General features: G+C 43.5%; 1 protein-coding gene across 9 annotated transcripts in view; it reads left to right on the forward strand.

The window, feature by feature from the left end:
* The first annotated feature begins 827 nt into the window (after positions 1 to 827).
* The window catches only part of smg7 (SMG7 nonsense mediated mRNA decay factor), a 28,343-nt gene continuing 7,483 nt past the window's right edge, over positions 828 to 21,687 (forward strand). For 2 of the 9 annotated variants that reach the window (XM_064338388.1, XM_064338390.1), the window contains exons 1-17: positions 828 to 1,440; positions 6,424 to 6,455; positions 9,498 to 9,615; positions 9,928 to 10,060; positions 10,631 to 10,802; positions 11,132 to 11,203; positions 11,380 to 11,530; positions 11,949 to 12,084; positions 12,903 to 13,065; positions 13,487 to 13,643; positions 14,360 to 14,430; positions 14,847 to 14,907; positions 15,055 to 15,174; positions 16,699 to 17,101; positions 17,375 to 17,516; positions 18,071 to 18,438; positions 19,046 to 19,417. In XM_064338388.1, coding sequence (XP_064194458.1) covers positions 1,415 to 1,440; positions 6,424 to 6,455; positions 9,498 to 9,615; positions 9,928 to 10,060; positions 10,631 to 10,802; positions 11,132 to 11,203; positions 11,380 to 11,530; positions 11,949 to 12,084; positions 12,903 to 13,065; positions 13,487 to 13,643; positions 14,360 to 14,430; positions 14,847 to 14,907; positions 15,055 to 15,174; positions 16,699 to 17,101; positions 17,375 to 17,516; positions 18,071 to 18,438; positions 19,046 to 19,417 — 2,697 coding nt within the window. In that variant the 5' untranslated portion in view covers positions 828 to 1,414. Of the gene's footprint in view, positions 1,441 to 2,093; positions 2,914 to 6,423; positions 6,456 to 9,497; positions 9,616 to 9,927; positions 10,061 to 10,630; positions 10,803 to 11,131; positions 11,204 to 11,379; positions 11,531 to 11,948; positions 12,085 to 12,902; positions 13,066 to 13,486; positions 13,644 to 14,359; positions 14,431 to 14,846; positions 14,908 to 15,054; positions 15,175 to 16,698; positions 17,102 to 17,374; positions 17,517 to 18,070; positions 18,439 to 19,045; positions 19,418 to 21,687 lie in introns of those variants that run through there. The other 7 variants (XM_064338391.1, XM_064338393.1, XM_064338389.1 and 4 more) reach the window with 6 other exon arrangements.

The following is a 21,687-nucleotide window of genomic DNA, read 5'->3' on the forward strand; positions in this document are numbered from 1 at the left end:
ATCTAAAATTGTAGAGAAAAAATAAAATGCCTTTGTCCCAAACATTATATGGAGCTGACTATATATAATGTAGAAACCAGTTAGCGTGTGTGTTATGCTCATTAGGTTGCTGCTGTAAGTAAGGTACTAGTTGTTATGACCAACCATGTTAAATAGAATTAACTTCAGCTATTGATGTCCAGTGGCAAAAATGAATACAATGTTCATATAAATGTTCAAGTAGATTCATAGCAGCTAACAGAACAAACCAAGCTATTGTTCGTAGATTCTCTGATATGACTAGGCTTATTGTACCCGTCACTGAATCACACTGGTATTTTCTCAGATAACTGAGCAATTCAAGCTAAATTAAATTGGTCTGTAGGGTGAAATTAATTAATTTTTTTATTATTGTCTCCAGTGGGTGTTTGTTATAGGCTACATGTTTCTGACTAAGTTATTCTACAATGTAGCAGATCTAGTTCTAAATCATCTTTAGTTCTTGGTGAAGCCATTTTTTAAAGTTTTATGCCAAAACAATTCCCACTCTTTCTTTCACTCCAACCAGATATTATCTGTGACTGAGCCAATGAAAGGATCTTGTTCAGCAATCTTTAAAGTATGTAAACAATTTCCACATAAAAAAATTGTCAAGTGTCAGTGATTTTGTCTTCAGAAACTGATTTATCTGGTGCGAAGTTTTATTTAGTGTTAATATAGTAACATATTAGCCTCACCTCAAACGTCACCATGCATTGCGCATGGGCAATGTTTTTTTCCTCACACAAGATGGCGCTAATTATATCCATGGTCCAATTTTATCAGTGTCGCTACTCTTCACATGGACCAGTATGATTCACAAAATGGGCGGAGAAGAAATTTGCTGTCAGAGCGGCCATATTCACTCGTACATTTAAAATGGATTTATTTTGAACCAAAATGGCGTTTATTTCCTAAATCAACCGGGGGAGGGGAGAAATAGTAGCAAAAAAGCACCCAAGTGAGCGATCGTGATCCTGTTGTTTTTGACCGGGACCGCGAGGACGAGGGGACTGACTAGTAGTATCGAGTTCGTCCATTACCAGCTACTGTTATTATAGTTTTACGTTTATTTCTTAACCCCGTGGATATTTTGCTAGCTAACTAGTACAAGTCTGCTGGACTGCAAGCTACTGAAGCGTATATTTCATCGTTCTATCGAGTGGTTGTGACTGCAGTGGTGAGCACTGCTAGCTAGCTAGTAACTTAACAGTGACTACCTAGCTAGCTCCAGGCTGCTCAAAGGTTTTGGTTTCCCTCCCTTCTTTGGATCCCGAAGATGGTATGTTTGTCCGCTCGGGCTCCTGTTGGTGACGGAGAGAGGAACAATATGGCGCCGGGAATTGCTCCTGCTTCTGCTGGACCAGTGCTCGTCTAAGATAGGCGATTGAGCAGGATGAACCTCTGCGCCCAATACTTAAGGTAAATGTTTCCAGTGACTGATTTTTCAAACTAACATAGCTTTAATTAGAAATGCATACATACGATATCACACTGGCTTGGTGTAGGCGGTCGATTAATATTTAGCCTATGCAGCTAACGTTAGCCAACGTTACTGTTTTGAGGTCTCGAACGAAGCTGGTCGGAAGCTGTCCAACCTAGCTAGCTAGTAAATGGTGAATGCACCTCGCCAGTTAGATGTACAGTGGTGGTCAGATAACCAATTTATAATTGGGCCCGCAAGCTTACTTAGCCCGTTACATGCGGGCGAACAAGGTGATAACCATAAAGTGAACACTATGGTTAATTTTGCTAGCCTGCTCACTGACAGCGACAACCTTGTTGCTAAGTTATTGGATGTAACGTTGAGCTAACCAATGCGCCCAAGCTAACTAGCTGGTCGGCTAGACTAGCTAATTTCACTCGGATGCATATTTGTGTAGCAAATGTATATCGTTAAAGCTAAGATGTAACGGCATTGCATTAGACAAATAACTACAAGTTAGGCAACCACTTCGTTGAGTAGGTTACGTTTGATTCCTGGCTATCTAACGTTTGCGACTAGCTAACGCATGCTAACTGTGCGTTCAACTGGTGCTAGTTGGCTAGTTTAATGGTACCTAAGATTGGGTAATGATTAGGCAGATGTGCATTTTTAGCTGTCGTACCCTTACGTTCAGATGGGAATGTAAACGATCCAGTCGGAAAACTGACGGGTTCCAAAAAGGCGTCAGCACGCTAGCTACATTTGGTACCTGTGTTATATATTTAGCCGTTAGCAACCTTCAGCTAGCTGGTGATCGTGGAATCTTACGCTGAAATGATTGTAATGTTCGCATGGTGATAGCGAGTGCACATGTTTGAAGTAATTAAACTAGCTATTATTGTTTGTGTTCGCTTGCAGATTCAAATTCAAGATCACCCAGTACATGTAAATACAGCTGAGCTAGCTTGTATAACATAATTTAAGTTATCTGACAGAACCCGCCAGGTGTCCATTACTCTTGTCATCTACATAACCTGAGTCTCTGGTGGCCAGTTGCTTCATCAAAATTGCATACACATGCTAGCTAACGTACCCAACATTCGACTATTTCAGCCGAAAAGAGCATAGCAACTAAGTTGCTAACGACGTACTTTCTAGTTATGTTTGATCTGTGTCAGTTGTGGACGCTTGGAGGTTGTGAAAGAGATTGACTCACGCCCCCGCTCAAAAACTCAGCCAGGTAGCAAGCTGGCTGACTAACGATAGCTAGCTGGTTAGCCAGCTATGAAGTTACTACACGATAAACCACAATTCTCGTTGTCACAGGAGTAGCAGAAGTTAATGTTCTATGTAGGTGGGTAGTTAACTAGGCATATGAGACGGCTGGGTAGCCAGCTACCTTACGCCTTGCCAAGTCACACGAAAAGCAAGCTCTGTTTGGTCTTTTGTCCAGAAGTGGATTTTTTCAGGTAGGTCACATTAGTCGTAGCTAGCTAGACAGCTACAATGCAATGGTTTCAATATCAGAACAGCGTTGTTGAATGTATGTCGACCTTAGATATTGGGATTTCACTACACTAACTGTATCTGCTAGCCAGATCTTTGGTAGATCAAAATGTGTAATGTGGACTATCGGCTCGCAAACGTTATAAGACTAGAAAGGAAACGTTAGCTAGCGACAGGAAAATGACTTGGATGTTTTCTCTGTGGCCTAACATGGTTAGCTAGCCAATATCGGTTTCGTTTTGTTGTATATTGTGGCTAGGTTGCTGGGGTGGGAAAATTATATCACTGGAACAACCACCTGAATTACAACAATGCAACACGACGGTAATTCCTGACGGCATTAATAACTGTACGTGAAGAATTTATCACCTTAGGTCTCTTATAGTTCTGTGCTTGTAATAATAAACTGCCGCAGTGGTTGGCTGCTAAATAGTGAGAAAGCTGTGCGGAGAATAAGACTAGCGCTTCCTGTCAAATAGTGCTCTACTTCTTCCATCGGCCTAATTTTAATTCGATGCTATTTTAATTCGATGGTAAAAACCGTAGGTGGAAACTCAAGTGAATACGGAATGAACATCAGATTCCACTGTCATCCAAGTGCTTCCAAAAACACAAATTTGCGCCATTTTAAAATAAAATGTGATTAACGTTAGAGTAGATTGCAGCCCACAGTACTTCTGTTTACACTTGATCTTAGCACGAACCGTTAAGCTACATCCCAATAATAGAAAAAACGACCTCACGACGGCGACTTGAAAGTTCGACATGGTAAAGATGTTCGTTGTGCGAGCTCAAGTGGAGCAGAAGCGCGCTGCTCTGCCTATGTTTTCTGTTCCTCTTGGTAACTTAAGCTCCTGTCAGAACATCACACATTTAGTGCAACCATAGCGAACTCACTTCATAATGAAAAGAATCCGTCACTTAAGTTGTAAAGTTATGCATAAAAAGTGCATTATTTGCTGTTTGTCGCCTGTTCTCTGTCAGAACTCATGTCTTTGTACCTTGAATGCTTATGTATGTTGCCATGTCTGAGACAACCTGCATCCTTACAAATAATGTATTAACTTGAAGTTGTACTGTTTGTTTTGCACTGGGTGAAGATTATGATTTTTAATTTAAAAATTTTTTGTTAAGTAAGAAAATACGTGGCTAATTCTGGCAATCTTTCTTGAGGATCACTCTTTAAGCAAGCTGATATGTTTGACATTTCTTAGTGGCCCTGAGTGTCTTGAATCTAGATAGAAACTGCCTTTCTGCAGGACCCGTTTTACCTAAATTGAGAATATATAAACTTTTATAAAGGATCCTAAATATATTCTGGGATTGTTGGCAGTACTCTGGCTAGGCAACCTAAAAACATGACATTTGCCATTGTTTCTTGGCCTGTAGCTGCTGAATGTCCAGGGTTGTGATCAGTAACTAGGACTAGAAGTGAGTCTTTGTTAATGTTGAGTACTTTGTTTAATACAGTTTAATGTTGAGGTTTAATAAAGCTAAACAGTGGTTTGCTGAGCAAAGTTGCTGTTATTCACATTTGTATTATGGTTGGCACAGACATCACTAGAGCAGGGTGTTTTATGCGACACAGGCAATGGCCTGATACGTTTCACTTTAATGAGTAAGTGAAATTAATAATAATCAAATAGAACGTAAAGACTTGCTTGTTATTGACTGATGTGTTTCAAGTTCTTTCCGCCGGTCAAATTTTGTTGGGCATTTTGTTTTACATATGAAGAGAGAAATTTGTTGATTGACTTGACTTGCAAAAAGCATGGGCATGTTTGTGTGAAAACCTGCAGAAATTGTCCAGGACTGCAAATTGATAGAATTGTCAGTCTTCTCGGAGAGTGGGGTTCTTCAATTGCAATGCCGTACCTGACCTCATTTGCCTGTACTCTTTTCAGTCTGAAATTGACACCAAATCCCAACAGGAAGAATTTTATGTAGTTTCATTGTTTCAGCACAGTTGACAGGAGTTTACCTTGTGTAGATCTTTGTTTTCAATGTTGTGTGAAAATATCATGTGTTATGCTGTCCTTAACTACCCTTTTAGTTGACTTCATTGTAGTGGTCCACTTTTTAAATCATGAAATGGTTCATTGGTCACACAGGATAAGATCTTGTAGTGTTGCCAGGTGCTTATGAGCAGTGATAATTCCTTTTTGGAGTCACAACTGTGTCAATTTCTTGCACCAGGTATTTTCAGTGTCATAATGAAATTCTTGAGCGACATACATTTATTGTGTTGTTATTGTGAGTTGGCATATTATGGCAAAAATGGTTTTTATCAGAACCCAAGTGAATTAGTGTAAAATGCCGATTTTGAAACGTGGAACGCAGCATTCCATGGGCTAGTGTGACCACTGTATTTGTTGGGTATTGTAAGTACTTTGTTCTACCCTTGTACTCTACGAGAGTAAATAGAATAGTATTTTTCTGTTTGACCAATACATGTTTTGCACAGTCAATTTCTCAATGGTGTATATATTTCTATATATTTCTACCCCAGACAGATGTTTTATAATTAATTTAAGTAGGATCATTTTTAACTTTATATTGAACATCCACTGTTATTTCCAGTAAGTGCAGTAAGCCCAGATTAAGCCCACAGTTTGTATTTAAACGAATGGAAATTGTGTTTTGATAGTTAACCTTCAGCCTTGTGTTGTTTTCTTATTCAACCTGTGAAACCGTTAACCTGCATTTTAAAGCATTACTGAAATAAAATTAATGCAAAAATACTCTATATAGGCCTATCATCTTTATCTCTGTTCCAAACTATATAAACAATATATATTCATTAGTGGTTGTCATTTACCTCTGCTAGATCATATTAAACAATGAAAGTGCCATGCATTTGTGATAAAGATGTGATCTATATAAAAAAAAATCCAATATAATGAAGGCATGGGGAGCATAAATCACATTTATTTGAGAAAATTGAAACGTGGCAAGGTTTTCATGCACTACTATTATTGATTTGTATTGTTTTGAACTGACATTCTCTATTATTTTTCTTTCTTATTTCTTATTATATCTTTAGCTTATTACATCGAAAGAAACCTTGTTGGAATGCCTGCATCTGCCATCATGGCCAGCCAAAGTTTGGTTACTGACATTGGCATATAATTTCCATATTGTTCACACCTTGTGAAGACCAAGGGAGCCAACCTTTCCATAGCATCAACGGCCAATGAAAATGACTTTTCAGCAGTACAACAAGCTTTCTTTTCAGTCATGTTTTCAGTGCTGGGTAGATGCTGTGCACATATCTCTAACAACTGCCTTGGCTGGCATTTCAGACTCTATTGGATGAGCCACCCAGTGGATTTAAAGATCTGTGAACCTGTGTCGTATTTGTGCATCACTGATCGAGTTAAGCATAATGTTCAGGTAGCTGTGTGTGTAGTTTTATGTTGTGTTGCTGTATGCTGGCAGTCAATGGCATGTTTCTTTTCTTTGTATTTAAACAGGCAGGCAGAGGCCCTGAAGGCGGATATGACTGGTAAGTTTCACATCGGTTTTATCATTTACTCTGACGGGTTTTACCGATTTACTTAATGTTGTTCTCACAGCTATGTTTTATATAGTTATTCTTCGTCTCATTTTTATGTGGTCTGTTACTTGGTGCCTTTTGTGATGTTGTGACAGTTTTGGCTTTTGTAATTAAAAATCCATACCAGGGAGGAAGGGTAGACCCGACAACAGGGTGTATAGGAAGCTTGCACTGCAAAATATTTCACCCGGTAATTTACCACAGCCGACAGCTTTCTGAAGTTGATTGATGGACAGGGGAAATAGGAAGAGGCACCGACTAGTAGTCACTCAGTTTTAAGAGTTTGCTAAGAGATCAGTGAGTTTTGTGGGAAATGTCAGACATGTCCCACATTGAATTTGTAGTTTGGTTTTTAGAAATGACTATGTGAAAGAATGCCGACATGCTCAAAAGCTCTTCATAAGCCAGGTTGGTATTTGTAGGGCAGGGGTAATTAGCAGTGTATGAGCCAAGTTTTGAGTAGTATACCAGGTGTCTTCAACATGCGCAGTTATTGTCACAGAGATAAATATCCCTCCTGCAATTGGTGTGCTAGCTCTCCTGTATTACTGTGTGACCTGAGGGATGTAAAACAGTCACTGTCTCTTGGGTGAGTGCATCTGTCCAGGTGCTTCATTTTCAGTGTTTCTGCTTGGGTGCAGGCACCACAGTAATGAAACGTACGACCACTGATGGCAAGTCCAAAGGGAGCCAGATACACCATAGCTTGACTTTTGCACATTGTCATGAATTTATAATCTGAAATGTGTGAGGTTAACTGCGCTATAGAACAGGGGGATCTGTCTTCTGTTTGAAATGTTCTTTCTGAAGGAACACACCTAGTGCCAGTTTTGTACTGTACACATTGATGCTATGGCAGTTGTGTTATTGTGACAGTGTTGTTGTGATGGCTGTGTTCCAGTATCAGTGTCATGACCTCTGTGTTCCAGTGACAGCGTTGTTGTGACCACTGTGTTCCAGTGAGTGTTGTTGTGATTTATGTGTTCCAGTGACTGTATTGTTGTGACGGCAGTGTTCCAGTGAGTGTTGTTGTTACTGCTGTGTTCCAGTGACAGTGTTGTTGCGACAGAGGTGTTCCAGTGGCGGTGTTGTTGTGATTTGACAGTGTTATTGTTACTGCTGTGTTCCAGTGGCGGTGTTGTCGCGACTGCTGCGTGGCATACTTACTAACCTTTTCCAGTGAGGCTCACCTATCTCACAGATTTCCTATACACTCGTGCTTTATTGCGATTGCTCACACATCTCTCACATTATAGGCTGCAGGAAAACGATGGCTTGTTTAATAGTACTGAAACTTCCACCTTCCTCATAACTAACTGCATGTCAGTCAGTGTAAAACCCCCTTTAAATTCCCATTCAGAGAAAAAAAAAAAAGATAGATTTTGGAAATGCTCTGCCATTATGAGTGAAAGCTGTGTTGACTGGCTAGCGTCCCAGTATTGTAGCAAGTCTTTTGCCCGCTGGGTCAACACTTACCCCCTTCATTGCCCCTAGCTCTCTAGGAAACCATTGCAGATTCAACCCTGCGAGCAAATCTTCAGGCTACTGGCACAACCAATCCTTCGGGGACAAAGGGAGTCTTGAATGAGGAATGTTTGTTAGTGGCCGGCTCATGAATCGAGGAGTAAAATGATGCAATAACATATTCATTGTCACTTTTCCTGAAAACAAGAACGCGTAAAATAATTGTCTGAGTAATTTTAATTCTGTGTGGAGTAGGAGAAATGCTTGAAATGTTTACGTTATTGGGTTAATGCTAGCATGAGAAGTGTTTACATAGCCCTCAGGCTGATTTGATTTTGAATTACTTGCTAATTGTCGATTGTGTTGTTTCTTTTATTTCGATCATTGCACTTCAGAGAAGTTTGCTGTCTGAATTAACAGTTCATTTTCATCACATTTTGTATCATTCAAGCGTAACGCCTTATTTTTAATGCGTTGACTTGATTTACTACTACGTGAATGTAGCCTGTGGTTGGTGACAGTTGTGATGTTTTAACTACTTACAGGTGTTGACTTTTAGCATATTTGCCCTTTAAATGGTATAAAATGCATGAAACAAACAGTTGTGTATATATTCTATGATACGTACTGTGACTGCTGTGTTTCAGCGGTGGTTTTACTGTGACTGCTGTGTTCCAGTGATGGTCTGTGACTGCTGTTTTTCAGCAATGGTGTAACTGTGACTGCTGTGTTTCGGCAATGGTGTTACTGTGACTGCTGTGTTTCGGCAATGGTGTTACTATGACTGCTGTGTTCCCACGATGGTGTTACTGTGACTGCTGTGTTCCAGTGATGGTCTGTGACTGCTGTGTTTCAGCAATGGTGTTACTGTGACTGCTGTGTATCAGCAATGGTGTTACTATGACTGCTGTGTTCCCACGATGGTGTTACTGTGACTGCTGTGTTCCCACGATGGTCTTACTGTGATTGCTGTGTTCCAGCGATGGTTTTACTGTGACTGCTGTGTTCCAGTGATGGTCTGTGACTGCTGTTTTTCAGCAACGGTTTTACTGTGACTGCTGTGTTCCAGTGATGGTCTGTGACTGCTGTTTTTCAGCAACGGTTTTACTGTGACTGCTGTGTTCCCACGATGGTCTTACTGTGATTGCTGTGTTCCAGTGATGGTTTTACTGTGACTGCTGTGCTTCAGTGATGGTTTTACTGTGACTGCTGTGCTTCAGTGATGGTCTTAGTGTGAAAACCATTGACATTGTTCCAACATTCACAATAACATCAGTTGAATGAATTGATGGTGGAGACAAATAAGTGAAAGTGTAGAAATTTATCAGTATGTGTCACTGTCAGCGTAAATGCAGCGGTGTGAACATAAGTCAGTGTAAATGCAGCAGAGTGAATATAATTCAGTGTAAATGCAACAGGGTGAATATAATTCAGTGTAGGCCTAAATGCAGCTCAGTATAAGTCAGTGTAAATGCAGCAGAGTAAAAAGTCAGTGTAAATGCAGCGCAGTGTTCTTGGTCTGTGCAGATTCAAAGCTGGGTCCGGCAGAGGTGTGGACATCCAGACAGGCCCTGCAGGACCTGTACCAGAAGATGCTGGTGACAGACCTGGAGTACGCCCTGGACAAAAAAGTGGAACAAGACCTGTAAGCTGTTGTAACTGTTCCTCATCCTGTTTTATGGATACGTTTTCTTCCTGTAATCATGTAATACCTTAGTTCTTTGTTTATCTGGTTAACTGGTGAGTGTGTGAACTGAGGACGATCCTGACTGAGTCTTTAGATGTATTAAAATGCCGCAATGGCATGATGATGGTCTTTTAAAATATAATCTCATGAATTTCTTGTCCGGTTGTCTGACAGGTCGGTGCCATGAATATGACCCTTTCCTTGGTGAACTGCTGTTGTAACGCAGCCCACCGTATTTCACTTTTGTCCTGTGTGTTCTTTGTTCTCCAGCTGGAACCACGCTTTTAAGAACCAGATAACCACATTACAGAGTCAGGCCAAGAACAGAGCCAACCCCAACAGGAGCGAGGTGCAGGCCAACCTGTCCCTTTTCCTCGAGGCAGCTAGTGGCTTCTATACGCAGGTGCGTAGCGCCTACACCTGAGTGGGGTTGTATCATTGGATAAATGTATATATTTATGTATAATAGCAGTGTAACGATTAGCATTTAATTTAACAAATTATAATAATTATTTTTTTTTCTGCATATGAAATGCAAAATGCCTTCACCGTACACAGGGTGGACAGGTCATAAATCTGCGTAGTAGTCCTCTGGGCTACCAACCAGCCCAATCTGGCAGCACAGCCTGGGTTCCACTAAGTTTTTTTTGGCACTTGCCAGGTCAAGGGGATTGGCTGAGTTTACCAGTGAAAAGAACACAGCCCCTGCAATACCATATAACTTAAATACTACATATTATTTGTTATCTGATCTCATCAGATATTGAGAGAATGCTTTAGGTAAATATACAAAGCATTACATGGGCAGTTTGGTAACCAAGGGTAGAAGATGGTGTGTTCATCTCTGATATAGGTATAGGCAGCAAAGTCTTCTTTGGGGTGGGGGCGGGGGTGAGGGTGGCGTGAGGGTGATATAGTATTCAATTAAGCGCATCTCGCGCTGGGAATATGAACCGTGTTGTTTTCCCCGCAGTTATTGCAGGAGCTGTGCACCGTGTTTAACGTGGACTTGCCCTGCCGGGTGAAATCCTCTCAGCTGGGAATAATCAGCAATAAGCAGAACAGCAGCGGCTCCATAGTGAAGCCACAGCCCAGCTCCTGCTCCTACATCTGCCAGCACTGTCTCGTTCACCTGGGAGACATTGGTGAGTTTCACCTGCTGTACAGTGCTCACAGAATTTAAACCCTACATTACATGCTAAATGAGTCTGCAGTAATCATAGGCCCTGAGATTGTAGCTGCTTTTCAGTGCTCACAACCATCGAATTTAAACAACTTTATATTGCTGAAAGGCTATGGGGTTTAAACAGGTCTATTGTTCATTTTCTTGTGAAGATTGCAGTTCATCATAGTTGTAACAATAATGGCTTAAACTATCTGAATCAAATGTGTTGAAATGGTTTTGAAATTATAATTCCAGAGTGCTTTTCCGTTGTATTTTTCTTTGTTAACATTTTTTAAAATGTATCCTTAGCACGTTACCGCAACCAAACCAGCCAGGCAGAGTCCTATTACAGACATGCAGCTCAGCTTGTACCATCTAATGGTAAGAGTTCATTTGCAATTTTTTTGAACTGTTTGAAAACCAAACCATTTGTTTGAAAGAAATTCTCAAATAGAAATTTCCAGAAAGTGTGCCATGTTTGGGTAGAGACGCATATTCCTCACACATCGGTCTCTTGCTGTGATTTGAGAATGTTTTCCCTCTCTCGTTTGGAACAGGTCAACCTTACAATCAGCTAGCGATCTTGGCCTCCTCTAAAGGGGACCACCTCACCACCATATTCTACTACTGCAGGAGCATTGCTGTCAAGTTCCCCTTTCCGGCAGCTTCTACCAACTTGCAGAAAGCACTCTCGAAAGCTCTAGAGAGGTAAGGCATGGGAGACACTGATGTTTCAGACCTGCAGGCTTCTTTAAAGTCCAATGCATACTTGCCCACAAATCCTTGGTGACTGATGTCATCTCAAGAAGCTCTCAGAGTGTAGTTAATTACTTGGGTGGGTGCAGGGTGGAATAAATATCATGTAGTTGCCTCTGCATGACTTGTGACTGACATCCCTATTTTATTGGTATTTCCTGCCATTTTTGTGAAGTCCAAACATTGTGCTCTAATCTGTAATGCCATTTAACTCAAAATGGTATTGACCACAGTTGTTTTTCAGAATTTATTCATAAGTGAGTTTCTGTTATCGGATATTGTATGTTGTATACTGTTGTAGCCCATATGAAACGTTGAATCTGTGGCCATGCTGATTGGATCCCTCTCCATGCCGTTTGTGTATTTGTAGCCGTGACGAGGTCAAAACAAAGTGGAGCGTGTCTGATTTCATCAAGGCCTTCATCAAGTTCCATGGCCATGTCTACTTAAGCAAGAGCCTGGAGAAACTCAACGGTCTGAGAGAGAAGCTGGAGGAGCAGTTTCAGGTACTAAACAAGGGACCATTTCAGTTTTATTTAAATCCTTAAAGCCCAATGGCCATGAAATTAGACGCTGGCCTCTAACAATAACTTTGTCTGCAATTATTGCTTTTATATGTCAGTTTCAGCTCTATTTAAATATTGAAAGATGAGTCTGTGGTACCAAGATAAGAGCCCTTTTGGGTTTATTTAAGTACTAGAAGAGTAAATTTCAGTGCTAAACAAGGTTTGTTTCCGTTTTGCTTAAATACTGAAAGAGTACTTTCAGGTTCCAAGGACAGCCTCATTGCTGAATAACAGCTTCTCCGGTTGATTGACACTTATGACGTAGCTTTTCGTTGTCTGGTGTTCCAGCACAGCTCAGCTGGTGGGCTGCAGAGTGAAGTAAAACTGGCTGGCTGCATACACTCTAGAGGAAGTGTGAATTGGAGGAGATGCACACTTGTGTGCCCTTCCAAATTGGAGGATGCATCAGTGATGAGGCAGTCTGAGAGTGCTCTCAGTTTATATGGCAAATATTCAGTCACAGAAGGGCTCTTATTCCTCAACATAGCAATGTACTAACTGTGTTCATCAAAGGTCCTAGGAACTGTCATGCATTTCAGTTATGCCAGCACATTTGGCACTTGAGAGAAGCAGGATTATTAGTTATTAGTGGTGTATTGGTTTGATTATGTGATAGATTTGGAAGATGTAGGAATGGCGCATTAACCAGTTTCTCTTCTGCATTAGAGAGGTGCAGGAGTGGTGAATTATCTTGTTTCTCTGTCATTGGAGAGATCCAGGAGGTATACATTAACTTGTCTCTTTTTGGCATTTTATAGAAGCTGATTCTTCAGAAGGCATTCAGCTCCCAGCAGCTGGTCCACATCACGGTGATCAACCTGTTTGAGCTGCATCACCTGAGAGACTTCAGCAGTGAGTCGGACGATCAGAGCTTCAGTCCCGAAGAGCAGATGAGCTGGATCCAGCAGCTCGGGCTGTTCAGTACGTATCTCCATCTGCTCCCTTTCTTTTCTCACTCTCCCTTCCTCCCTCCCTCCCTTGCTCTCTCTTGTATCATCCAAAAGAACAATTCCCCCAGTTCCCTCCCTCATATCGTCCACAAAGACCGATTTCCCCCCCACCTCCCTTTCTCATATCGTTCTCAAAGACCCAATTCCTCCGCCACCCTTTTTCTGATATTGTCCACAAAGGCCAATTTTCCCCTCTTTCGTATTGTCCACAAAGACCAGTTTCTCTGTCAGCTTCCCGTTTAAGTGCACCCTTCCTTTACTTAAAACATTGTGTTTTTTGAAATGTCTTCTCTGTGTTACTGGGACATTCTTTTCGCACCTTTAGCGAATGTAGGGTGTGGTGCTTCCTGCAGCTGTCGATGTATCACACCTTGCCTTTCCCTCTCTTGCAGTGTCTTTCCTGGGCGTGATGTGCAGCCGGGCGTTGCTCAACAGGAACCGGGCGGAGATTTTGGGCGAGTGCCCTTTGCCTGCCATCAAGGTGTCCCTGGAGTGGCTCCGCCTCCGTCCAACCGTCTTCCACGAGAGCGCCGTGGACAAGAGACAGTAGTAAGTGTCTAACAGACTGTAGCGTGCGTCTAACCTAGACTGAAGATTGTGTCTGACAGACTGTAGTGTACGTCTAACCTTGATTAAGGTATGTGTCTAACGGACTGTGTCTAACAGACTGTAGCGTGCGTGTAACCTAGACTAAGGTATGTGTCTAACAGACTGTAGCGTGCGTCTAACCTAGACTGAAGATTGTGTCTGACAGACTGTAGTGTACGTCTAATCTTGATTAAGGTATGTGTCTAACGGACTGTGTCTAACAGACTGTAGCGTGCGTGTAACCTAGACTAAGGTATGTGTCTAACAGACTGTAGCGTGCGTCTAACCTAGACTGAAGATTGTGTCTAACAGACTGTGTCTAACAGACTGTAGCGTGCGTCTAACCTAGACTGAAGATTGTGTCTAACAGACTGTGTCTAACAGACTGTAGCGTGCGTCTAACCTAGACTGAAGTACGTGTCTAACAGAGGCTGTCATATGCGTCTAATGAAGAGCATAGTATCATATACTTAGGTACTCCCACTGTAGTTCTTTCACTCACAGCTGGATCCCTTGCTTTTTAAATTTGGATATCCCTGATGGGCTGAACTCAGATGATAATGGAAATGATTGTTATGACTCAAGGCAGCAGTTGTGGCTTTCTCCTGATTTGCTTTAACGCTGTACATTCAAATAGCCGTGTTCCTTAGCGCTCTGTTGCTCTTGCGTTCCCTCAGCATTTGGCCCTGGCTGGTCTCCATTCTCAACAGCTTCCAGCCGAGGGAGGAGGACGTGTCCTGCACAGCAGGTAAGGCCGAATGGGGAATCCCCGTTCTTTCCCGTAAGATTTTCCTCACTAACAGCCCCAGTTCCTCTGGCGGAGGTGAAAATGAGCTGTCATCTGTAGGTGCATGATGGGGAGCATCAGACATATTCCTATAGGCTACACCAAACCTCTCACAGCTGCCCGGTGCAGCCTAGTAGCTTCCATGTACTAAAAATGAGCCTTTGCAGAACAAGGATGGGATGCTTATGTGATTTCTAGCCAATGGTGTTCTCAGAAGGTGTCTCTGCGCTGTGATGTTGGCAGTGATCTTCCTGCGTTAAAGATGCAGTGTCAGTGCGCTGTGATGTTGGCAGTGAACTTCCTGTGCTGAAGCTGAGGTGTTTGTGTGCTGTGGTGTTGCTCATTCTCTGATCTGCTGTGTGCTGCTTCCCTTCCAGTGAATCCCCTCCCGGAGGAGTTTGAGCTCCAGGGCTTTCTGGCTCTGAGACCAGCTCTGCGGTACGTGCCTAAACCCCGCTCAGACCAGTCAACGCTCGCCTCCGGTCAGACGCTAAGGTCACCGCGGTTACCGCGCGCTCTGCTGCTAAGCGACTGCCGCGGTCAGCGTTTCGGTTTTGACCCCCTGATGTTTGTCGCTCTGCGCAGGACGCTGGACTTTTCCCAAGGCCACCAGGGCATCGCCGTGGATAAGGAGGGGCTCCCGGTGCGAGCTCGTCACCAGAGGCTCATCAGCCTGGGGAAGTGGGTGGCAGATAACCAGCCTGGGTGAGACTCACTAAACCACACGTGTTACATACTGCACTCTCACACACAGACTGCATAATTTTAAGTTCATTCCATACTGCATGCTGTTGTATACTGTGTATGTATCATGACGAGAGTGGTGCGATGCATATCACAAGTGCCTTTTAGCTCCTGATCCTTGTATGTCTGTTCTGTTTTTTTGGTATGTTTTTAATATGAAATTTTTATTTTTCTGCTGCCATCTTGACCAGGACTCCCTGGCAGAAGAGATATTGTATCTCAATGGGACCTTCCTGGTTAAATAAAGGATAATAAATAAATAAATAATAAATAAATGGTTTCAGTGCATGCAATTCGGTGCATTTCACGCTCTATTATTATTGTAAACAATTTCAAAGCGCAAAAATAAGGACACAAAGGACATTTTACTCAAATGCCGATCGACTGAAAAATGAGGTCGCTGTTCCGGTGGGTGAGCCATTAACTGAAGCCTGAAATCTAGAGCACGTTCTAGCTTTGAACAATGGCATGTGTGCTGCAGCTAACGCAGCACAGTGCAGGTGACGTTTTGTTCATTATTATATTATTTGAAGATTTTTGTGCAGGAATGGATGAATATTCAGTCTTTAGAGCATTCCTTTTGTCGATTACGGTGGTTGGAAAATAAGTTGGAGACCTTGTCTTTGTGGTGACACCATGGTGGTGTCGGCCAACTCTCTTAGTCTCTGCTGACTTGATGGCTACAGCCGTGTGCTAGTTTTCTGTATAATCTTAGCTGTTTACATAGCTGACTAGTTAAATAGCAAACTAGCTAGCTATTCATTTATGATCTCATGTTAGCTAGGAGGACATAATTGCCAGAATTGCTTTAAGTTCCACTGACAAACTTGCAGCCTGACATGCAGTAATGGCCCTCTCTGCAGGTTTTCAGGATGTGGGAATTACTATGACCTTGACCTTGACCATGACCAAATCAAATGTTTGCTAGCATGGTCCACCTTTTCTGGCTGTTTGCCTAAGTGAGCGTATATCAGAAGCCCCAGTGAGTTCAGAGGTCCAGTGAACTGTGATAAGTACCGTGTGCTTGTTCAGGCTGATCCAGATATTAGAGCTGTGTGCATTGCAGGCCGATCTATGGAAATATATGTGCTGTGTGCCGTTTCAGCCTGATCCAGTGTGATATTAGGGCTGTGTGTGTTTCAGCCTTATTCAGTGAGATATTAGTGCTGTGTGCATTTCAGGCTGATCCAGTGAGCTATTAGGGCTGTGTGCATTTCAGGCTGATCCAGTGAGATATTAGTGCTGTGTACATTTCAGGCTGATCCAGTGAGATATTAGTGCTGTGTGCATTTCAGGCTGATCCAGTGAGATATTAGTGCTGTGTACATTTCAGGCTGATCCAGTGAGATATTAGTGCTGTGTGCATTTCAGGCTGATCCAGTGAGATATTAGTGCTGTGTACATTTCAGGCTGATCCAGTGAGATATTAGTGCTGTGTGCATTTCAGGCTGATCCAGTGAGATATTAGTGCTGTGTGCATTTCAGGCTGATCCAGTGCCGTATTGAGGACGGGCTGCTGCTGTTCATAACCGAGATCCCCGAGATAGCAGTGGAGGAGCCCCCAGAGCGGGACGGGCCCGTGCTCCAGGAGTCCTCCAACGGCGAGCAGACGACCCACGAGGGCAGCCCCGGCCTCAAGTCCGTCCTGTCCGCCGGAAAGAACCAGAACAGCGGGCCGGAGAGCGGCGAGCGCCCGGTGGTCACCTTCAAGGAGAACATCAAACCGCGCGAGCCCAGCCGGAACCACCACCCGAAGGAGAGCGGGAAGGAGAGGAGGGACTTCGGCAAGGGCAACGGCGCCCCCGGCAGGAGCGAACAGAAAAAAGACAAGAAGAAGAACGAAGCCAAGAAGAGCTGCCATGAGAAAACCACGGACATCGGCAAACAGGTAACCGACACCAGAAACCTTCACATTCATCCGTGGTGCTGTTGACCTTTTGCTGACATTTGTTATTCAGATATTGTCTGCACTAGATGCAAGTTTCTTCGGGTCAGTTCATATTACCTTACGTCCTTTTGTAAGGTCTGGCACCATAGTGTTCCACAGAGAGTGTTCATTGAGTTCTGTTGTCACTGCCCTAGTGTATGGACCGTCTGTTAAGGGATGTGTACGCAGAGCGTGTTTGTGTCATCTGGTGACGGCTCATGTTTGTATTCAAAGGTGAAGGCGCAGTCTGAAATGAGGAAGACTCCAGTCTCAGAGGCAAGGAAGACTCCGGTCACTCAGACACAGACCACCAGCTCCTCCCAGTTTATCCCGATTCATCACCCTGGAGCCTTCCCTCCCCTGCCCAGCCGGCCCGGTCAGTACAATGCAAATTCTGTATTATTCTTCCATTATGATAACTCATGAGTGAATGTGAATGCTACTTGTGTAGGGTTTTTGTCATGGCAATTGTCATACGGTATCTCAATACATGTCTTGAAAATACTGAATACATGTCGTCATGCTGTCGTGACAGCTGCTGAATTGCTTTAGAACTGATTTTACTTACTGAAGTATTATGGATGTTTTATACCACAGTCATGAAGGCATTATGAACATAGTGTCACATGTCACCAGTTTTTTCCGCTGACAGCTGCATTCAAATCCTTGTACTGAAATGTTGACACTGGATAATCAGATCTGGGATTTTGAACCTTTTTTGATTCAGAGACCCTCACCCCAGCTCAAAGGCATTCAGGCATTCATATATTTAGAAATATTTTCCCAAATCTATATACATTACATTATATATCATGTCTGGCAACCCTACTGTACCTTTAAGGACCTCTAGGGATCTGTGGACCCCCTGTTGAACACCAAGTAATTGGGTGAAGGATTGTTATACTGAGTATTGATTGGTCTTTGTTGCAGGGTTCCCGCCCCCGGCGTATGTGATCCCGCCCCCCGTGGCGTTCTCAGTGAGCCCTGGCTTCACCTTCTCGGCGGGTGTGTCTGTCCCCGGGCCCTTCCTGCAGACGGCCTCCCACCCCCAGAGCGGTGCCCAGGTGCAGGCTGGGAAACCGTCGCACATTCCCTACAGCCAGCAGCGGCCCTCGGGGCCCGGGGCCCTCAACCAGCAGCAGCAGCCACAGCCACCTCAGCAGGCCACGCAGCCGACTGCGCAGCCATCTGCGCAGCTGCAGATCCAGGCCCTGTCCCAGCAGCAGCAGCAGTCGCCCACCAAGCCTGGGCCAGCTCAGCTGGGCAAGAGTCCACCTCACCACCCAGGCATGCAACAGGCAAGTAACACACATACTGGCCTACCTCACCACCCAGGCATGCAACAGGCAAGTAACACACATACCAGCCCACCTCACCACCCAGGCATGCAACAGGCAAGTAACACACATACCAGCCCACCTCACCACCCAGGCATGCAGCAGGCAAGTAACACACATACCAGCCCACCTCACCACCCAGGCATGCAACAGGCAAGTAATGCACATTCCATGCCTACCTCACCACCCACATAGCACGATCCACGACAGCTTCATCACTGTGTTTATCACTCCCCAACTGAGCTAATTGAGGAATCACCATGGAAACGAATGCAGCATTAGATGACAAACTAAACCTTTTTCCTATGTTAATCTGTGGCCTGTGTAAATCCATGCCCTATGTAAAGCTGTGCCCTGTGTAAATCCATGCCTTATGTAAAGCTGTGCCCTGTGTAAATCCATGCCGTATGTAAATCTGTGGCCTGTGTAAATCCATACCTATGTAAAGCTGTGGCCTGTGTAAATCCATACCCTATGTAAAGCTGTGGCCTGTGTAAATCCATACCCTATGTAAAGCTGTGGCCTGTGTAAATCCATGCCCTGTGTAACAGTGAGTCCTGTAAAACAGCAGTACATGCAGGTACAGGAGCAGTCTGCGCAGCTGTGGAACCAGCACCAGACTGCGGCCTCCGGTGTGCAGAAGATGTCCATGCAGATGCCGGTCAAGCAGCCCTTCTTCCTGCAGCCCCAGGACCCGCTGAAGCTGTTCGAGCACCCCCTCCCCACCGTGCCCCTGCAGCCCCCGCCCTCCGCCACCATGGACAAGAAGATGAAGTTCCCCGAGGTCAAAGTCCAGGACTTCTACTGGGACCCGCCCTACCGTATGACGGACAGCCGGTCCATGATGAGCCACCAGATGGCCAACGAGAGGCTGGTGAAGCGGCAGGCCGGAGTCTTCTGCCCCGGGCAGGACGGCAGCCAGAGGGGGCCGTCCTACGAGGTCAGCCCCAGTGTCATGTCCCAGGCAGAACACTGACACACACCGCGAGACACATAGCTGATACCAGTCTAGTATTTCAAAGACAGGTTACCCTGCTGTATGATGAACAGAACTATTCTTGGTATAATTGGTAACTATACCTGACAAATTTTGGGATGGCATAAGCAATGTATTTTGTCTAATACTTTGTACTTTCACAAACATCTGATAATTCTACAGCAGTAGTGAGACTGCTTTCTCCCAGAGCTCAGGGTCTTAGTCCTTAGTATTCTGCGGGTGATGTCATGTCTGCCACTTCCTTCTGAATTGCAAATCGGCAGCTGAATGCCACATTATTCTGTGCAGCTAGGGCACCAATCAACTTTGCTGGAACCATAATGGCTGAAAAAGCTATAAAAACTATTTGTTCAGCTGTTGTTTTGAGCTGCTGGCGCTCCTCTGTTGTCTGAAGTTTTAGTGCTGAAGTGTTTTATAGGTTGAGCCTTTCTGACGCTGTCGTTTAGCCTTTGTAATTCTGAGCTGCTCCATCACTGAGCTGCTCTATGCCGTTGTTTTAGTGTTGAGCGGTTGTACCCTCAAGCTCTTCTAATACTGAGCTGCTCTGTCATCCAGAGTGGCTGTTATCAGAGCTGCTGTATTGTGGAGCTCTTTGGTTACCCCGGAAGATTGGTTGCATTCATTTAATTGAATTATGAATTACATTTAGCAGACGCTCTTATCCAGAGCGACTTACAGAACTTCTACGTAGCATTTACATTACATCAACTTATAATATTTAGATTCTATTTAGTATAAGATACTGTAGGTGACACCTGCGTGCAATTGGCTGACATATATTATGGTCAGTTTGCTTGTTTGCTCTTTCCAAAAAAACAAACAAACAAATAAACAAACAAAAAAAATGGATGAAAACAGACCTGAGGTAGCCTTTGGGTGACCTTGAGGTAAAATGAGTTGGCAATACTGGGAACGTGGCCTACCTTGTTGCAAGCTTATGGAGACTAGCTAATGAGTTCATACGAGTTAGTTGGACTTTGTGTACACTGAATTGTTTTTGTTAGTACATCATTATTTACTGTACATAATGAATTAGAAGGAAATTAGACGGATCTTACTCATTTAAATTTGGGACCCCCATCCCTAGTATATAGATCAACAGACACCATGTATAAATGCGGTAACTGAAGAAACTGCGTGATTTTAAAAAGAAGTGATAGCCTATTTTTCGCGAAATGGCCTGCTTTGTGATGTGACGGCTGTTGAACTGAGAACAAGCTGGGTTTTTCAGCAGAGCTTTCTAAGGAGCTCCTGCCTTCTGCACTGTTGTGTCAAAAGGCCAGCAGCAGCGAACCAGAGGAAGAAAACCTCACCTTTAAATGGAATGAACAGAATGGTGTAATTAGTGATTCAGAGCTCCGAGATCAGCGAGGAAAACCTGCTGGTGTGGGGACGGCAGGACAGTTACTGCTCAGGAATCTTGTTCCCCAAGTTCACATAGACGTGTGATACACTCCACTTCAATCTGGAGTTTGACGTGCACTTCCGATGGGAATGCTTTCTCCTGGCCTTTAGTTACAGCTACTACAGCTGTTTTTATGATGTCATATGGCCAGTCAGTCACATCAAGTTTTATGAGGTGTGGGATAGTCCACACCAAAAAAGTGAAAGAAAATCTACTAATTTTGTGTCAAGATTTTTAGTCAAGTCTTATAAAGGGCTTACATACTTATGAGTGGGGATGCCCTGTCTTCACATAGTGAATATAACAAACTAGTGCCAAATGGTACTGATGTCTGGAAGAGTGCTCAAAGTTTTGTCTGATTTTTGTATTAAGCATGTGAGCGCTCTGCTGTTGTGAACTACTTCAGAGGACATTGATTTCTTTAAGACTGAATGCACAATCACCAGTTGTGTTCGGGAAAAAATTTACCTTCAATGCTTATTAGAGGCATTAATATTGATAATACAGCAGAAATGTATGTTCTTGTTTTTTTAATAATCATAAACATGTTTTCTCAGTATCCCCTGGTATAGTAAGTATTCATTTCATTTTAGAAGGTTGCATACTGCAGAAATGTAAGAGCTGCATATAACATGGGAGTCCTTTATGTTTGTCAGGGGTAAGCCCTGCCCGTTGAGTAAGTGAATCATATTGGTGTGGGGTACATTCATGTTCTCACATTTGCAGCCCCGGTTCTTCATATTGGGTAGCGCATGCAGCTGTGTTTTTTTGCTACTTGAGAATAATACAGGGACCAGTAAATCCCTTT

The sequence above is a fragment of the Anguilla rostrata genome, chromosome 6 (genome assembly GCF_018555375.3).
Source record: "Anguilla rostrata isolate EN2019 chromosome 6, ASM1855537v3, whole genome shotgun sequence".
NCBI lineage: Eukaryota > Metazoa > Chordata > Actinopteri > Anguilliformes > Anguillidae > Anguilla > Anguilla rostrata.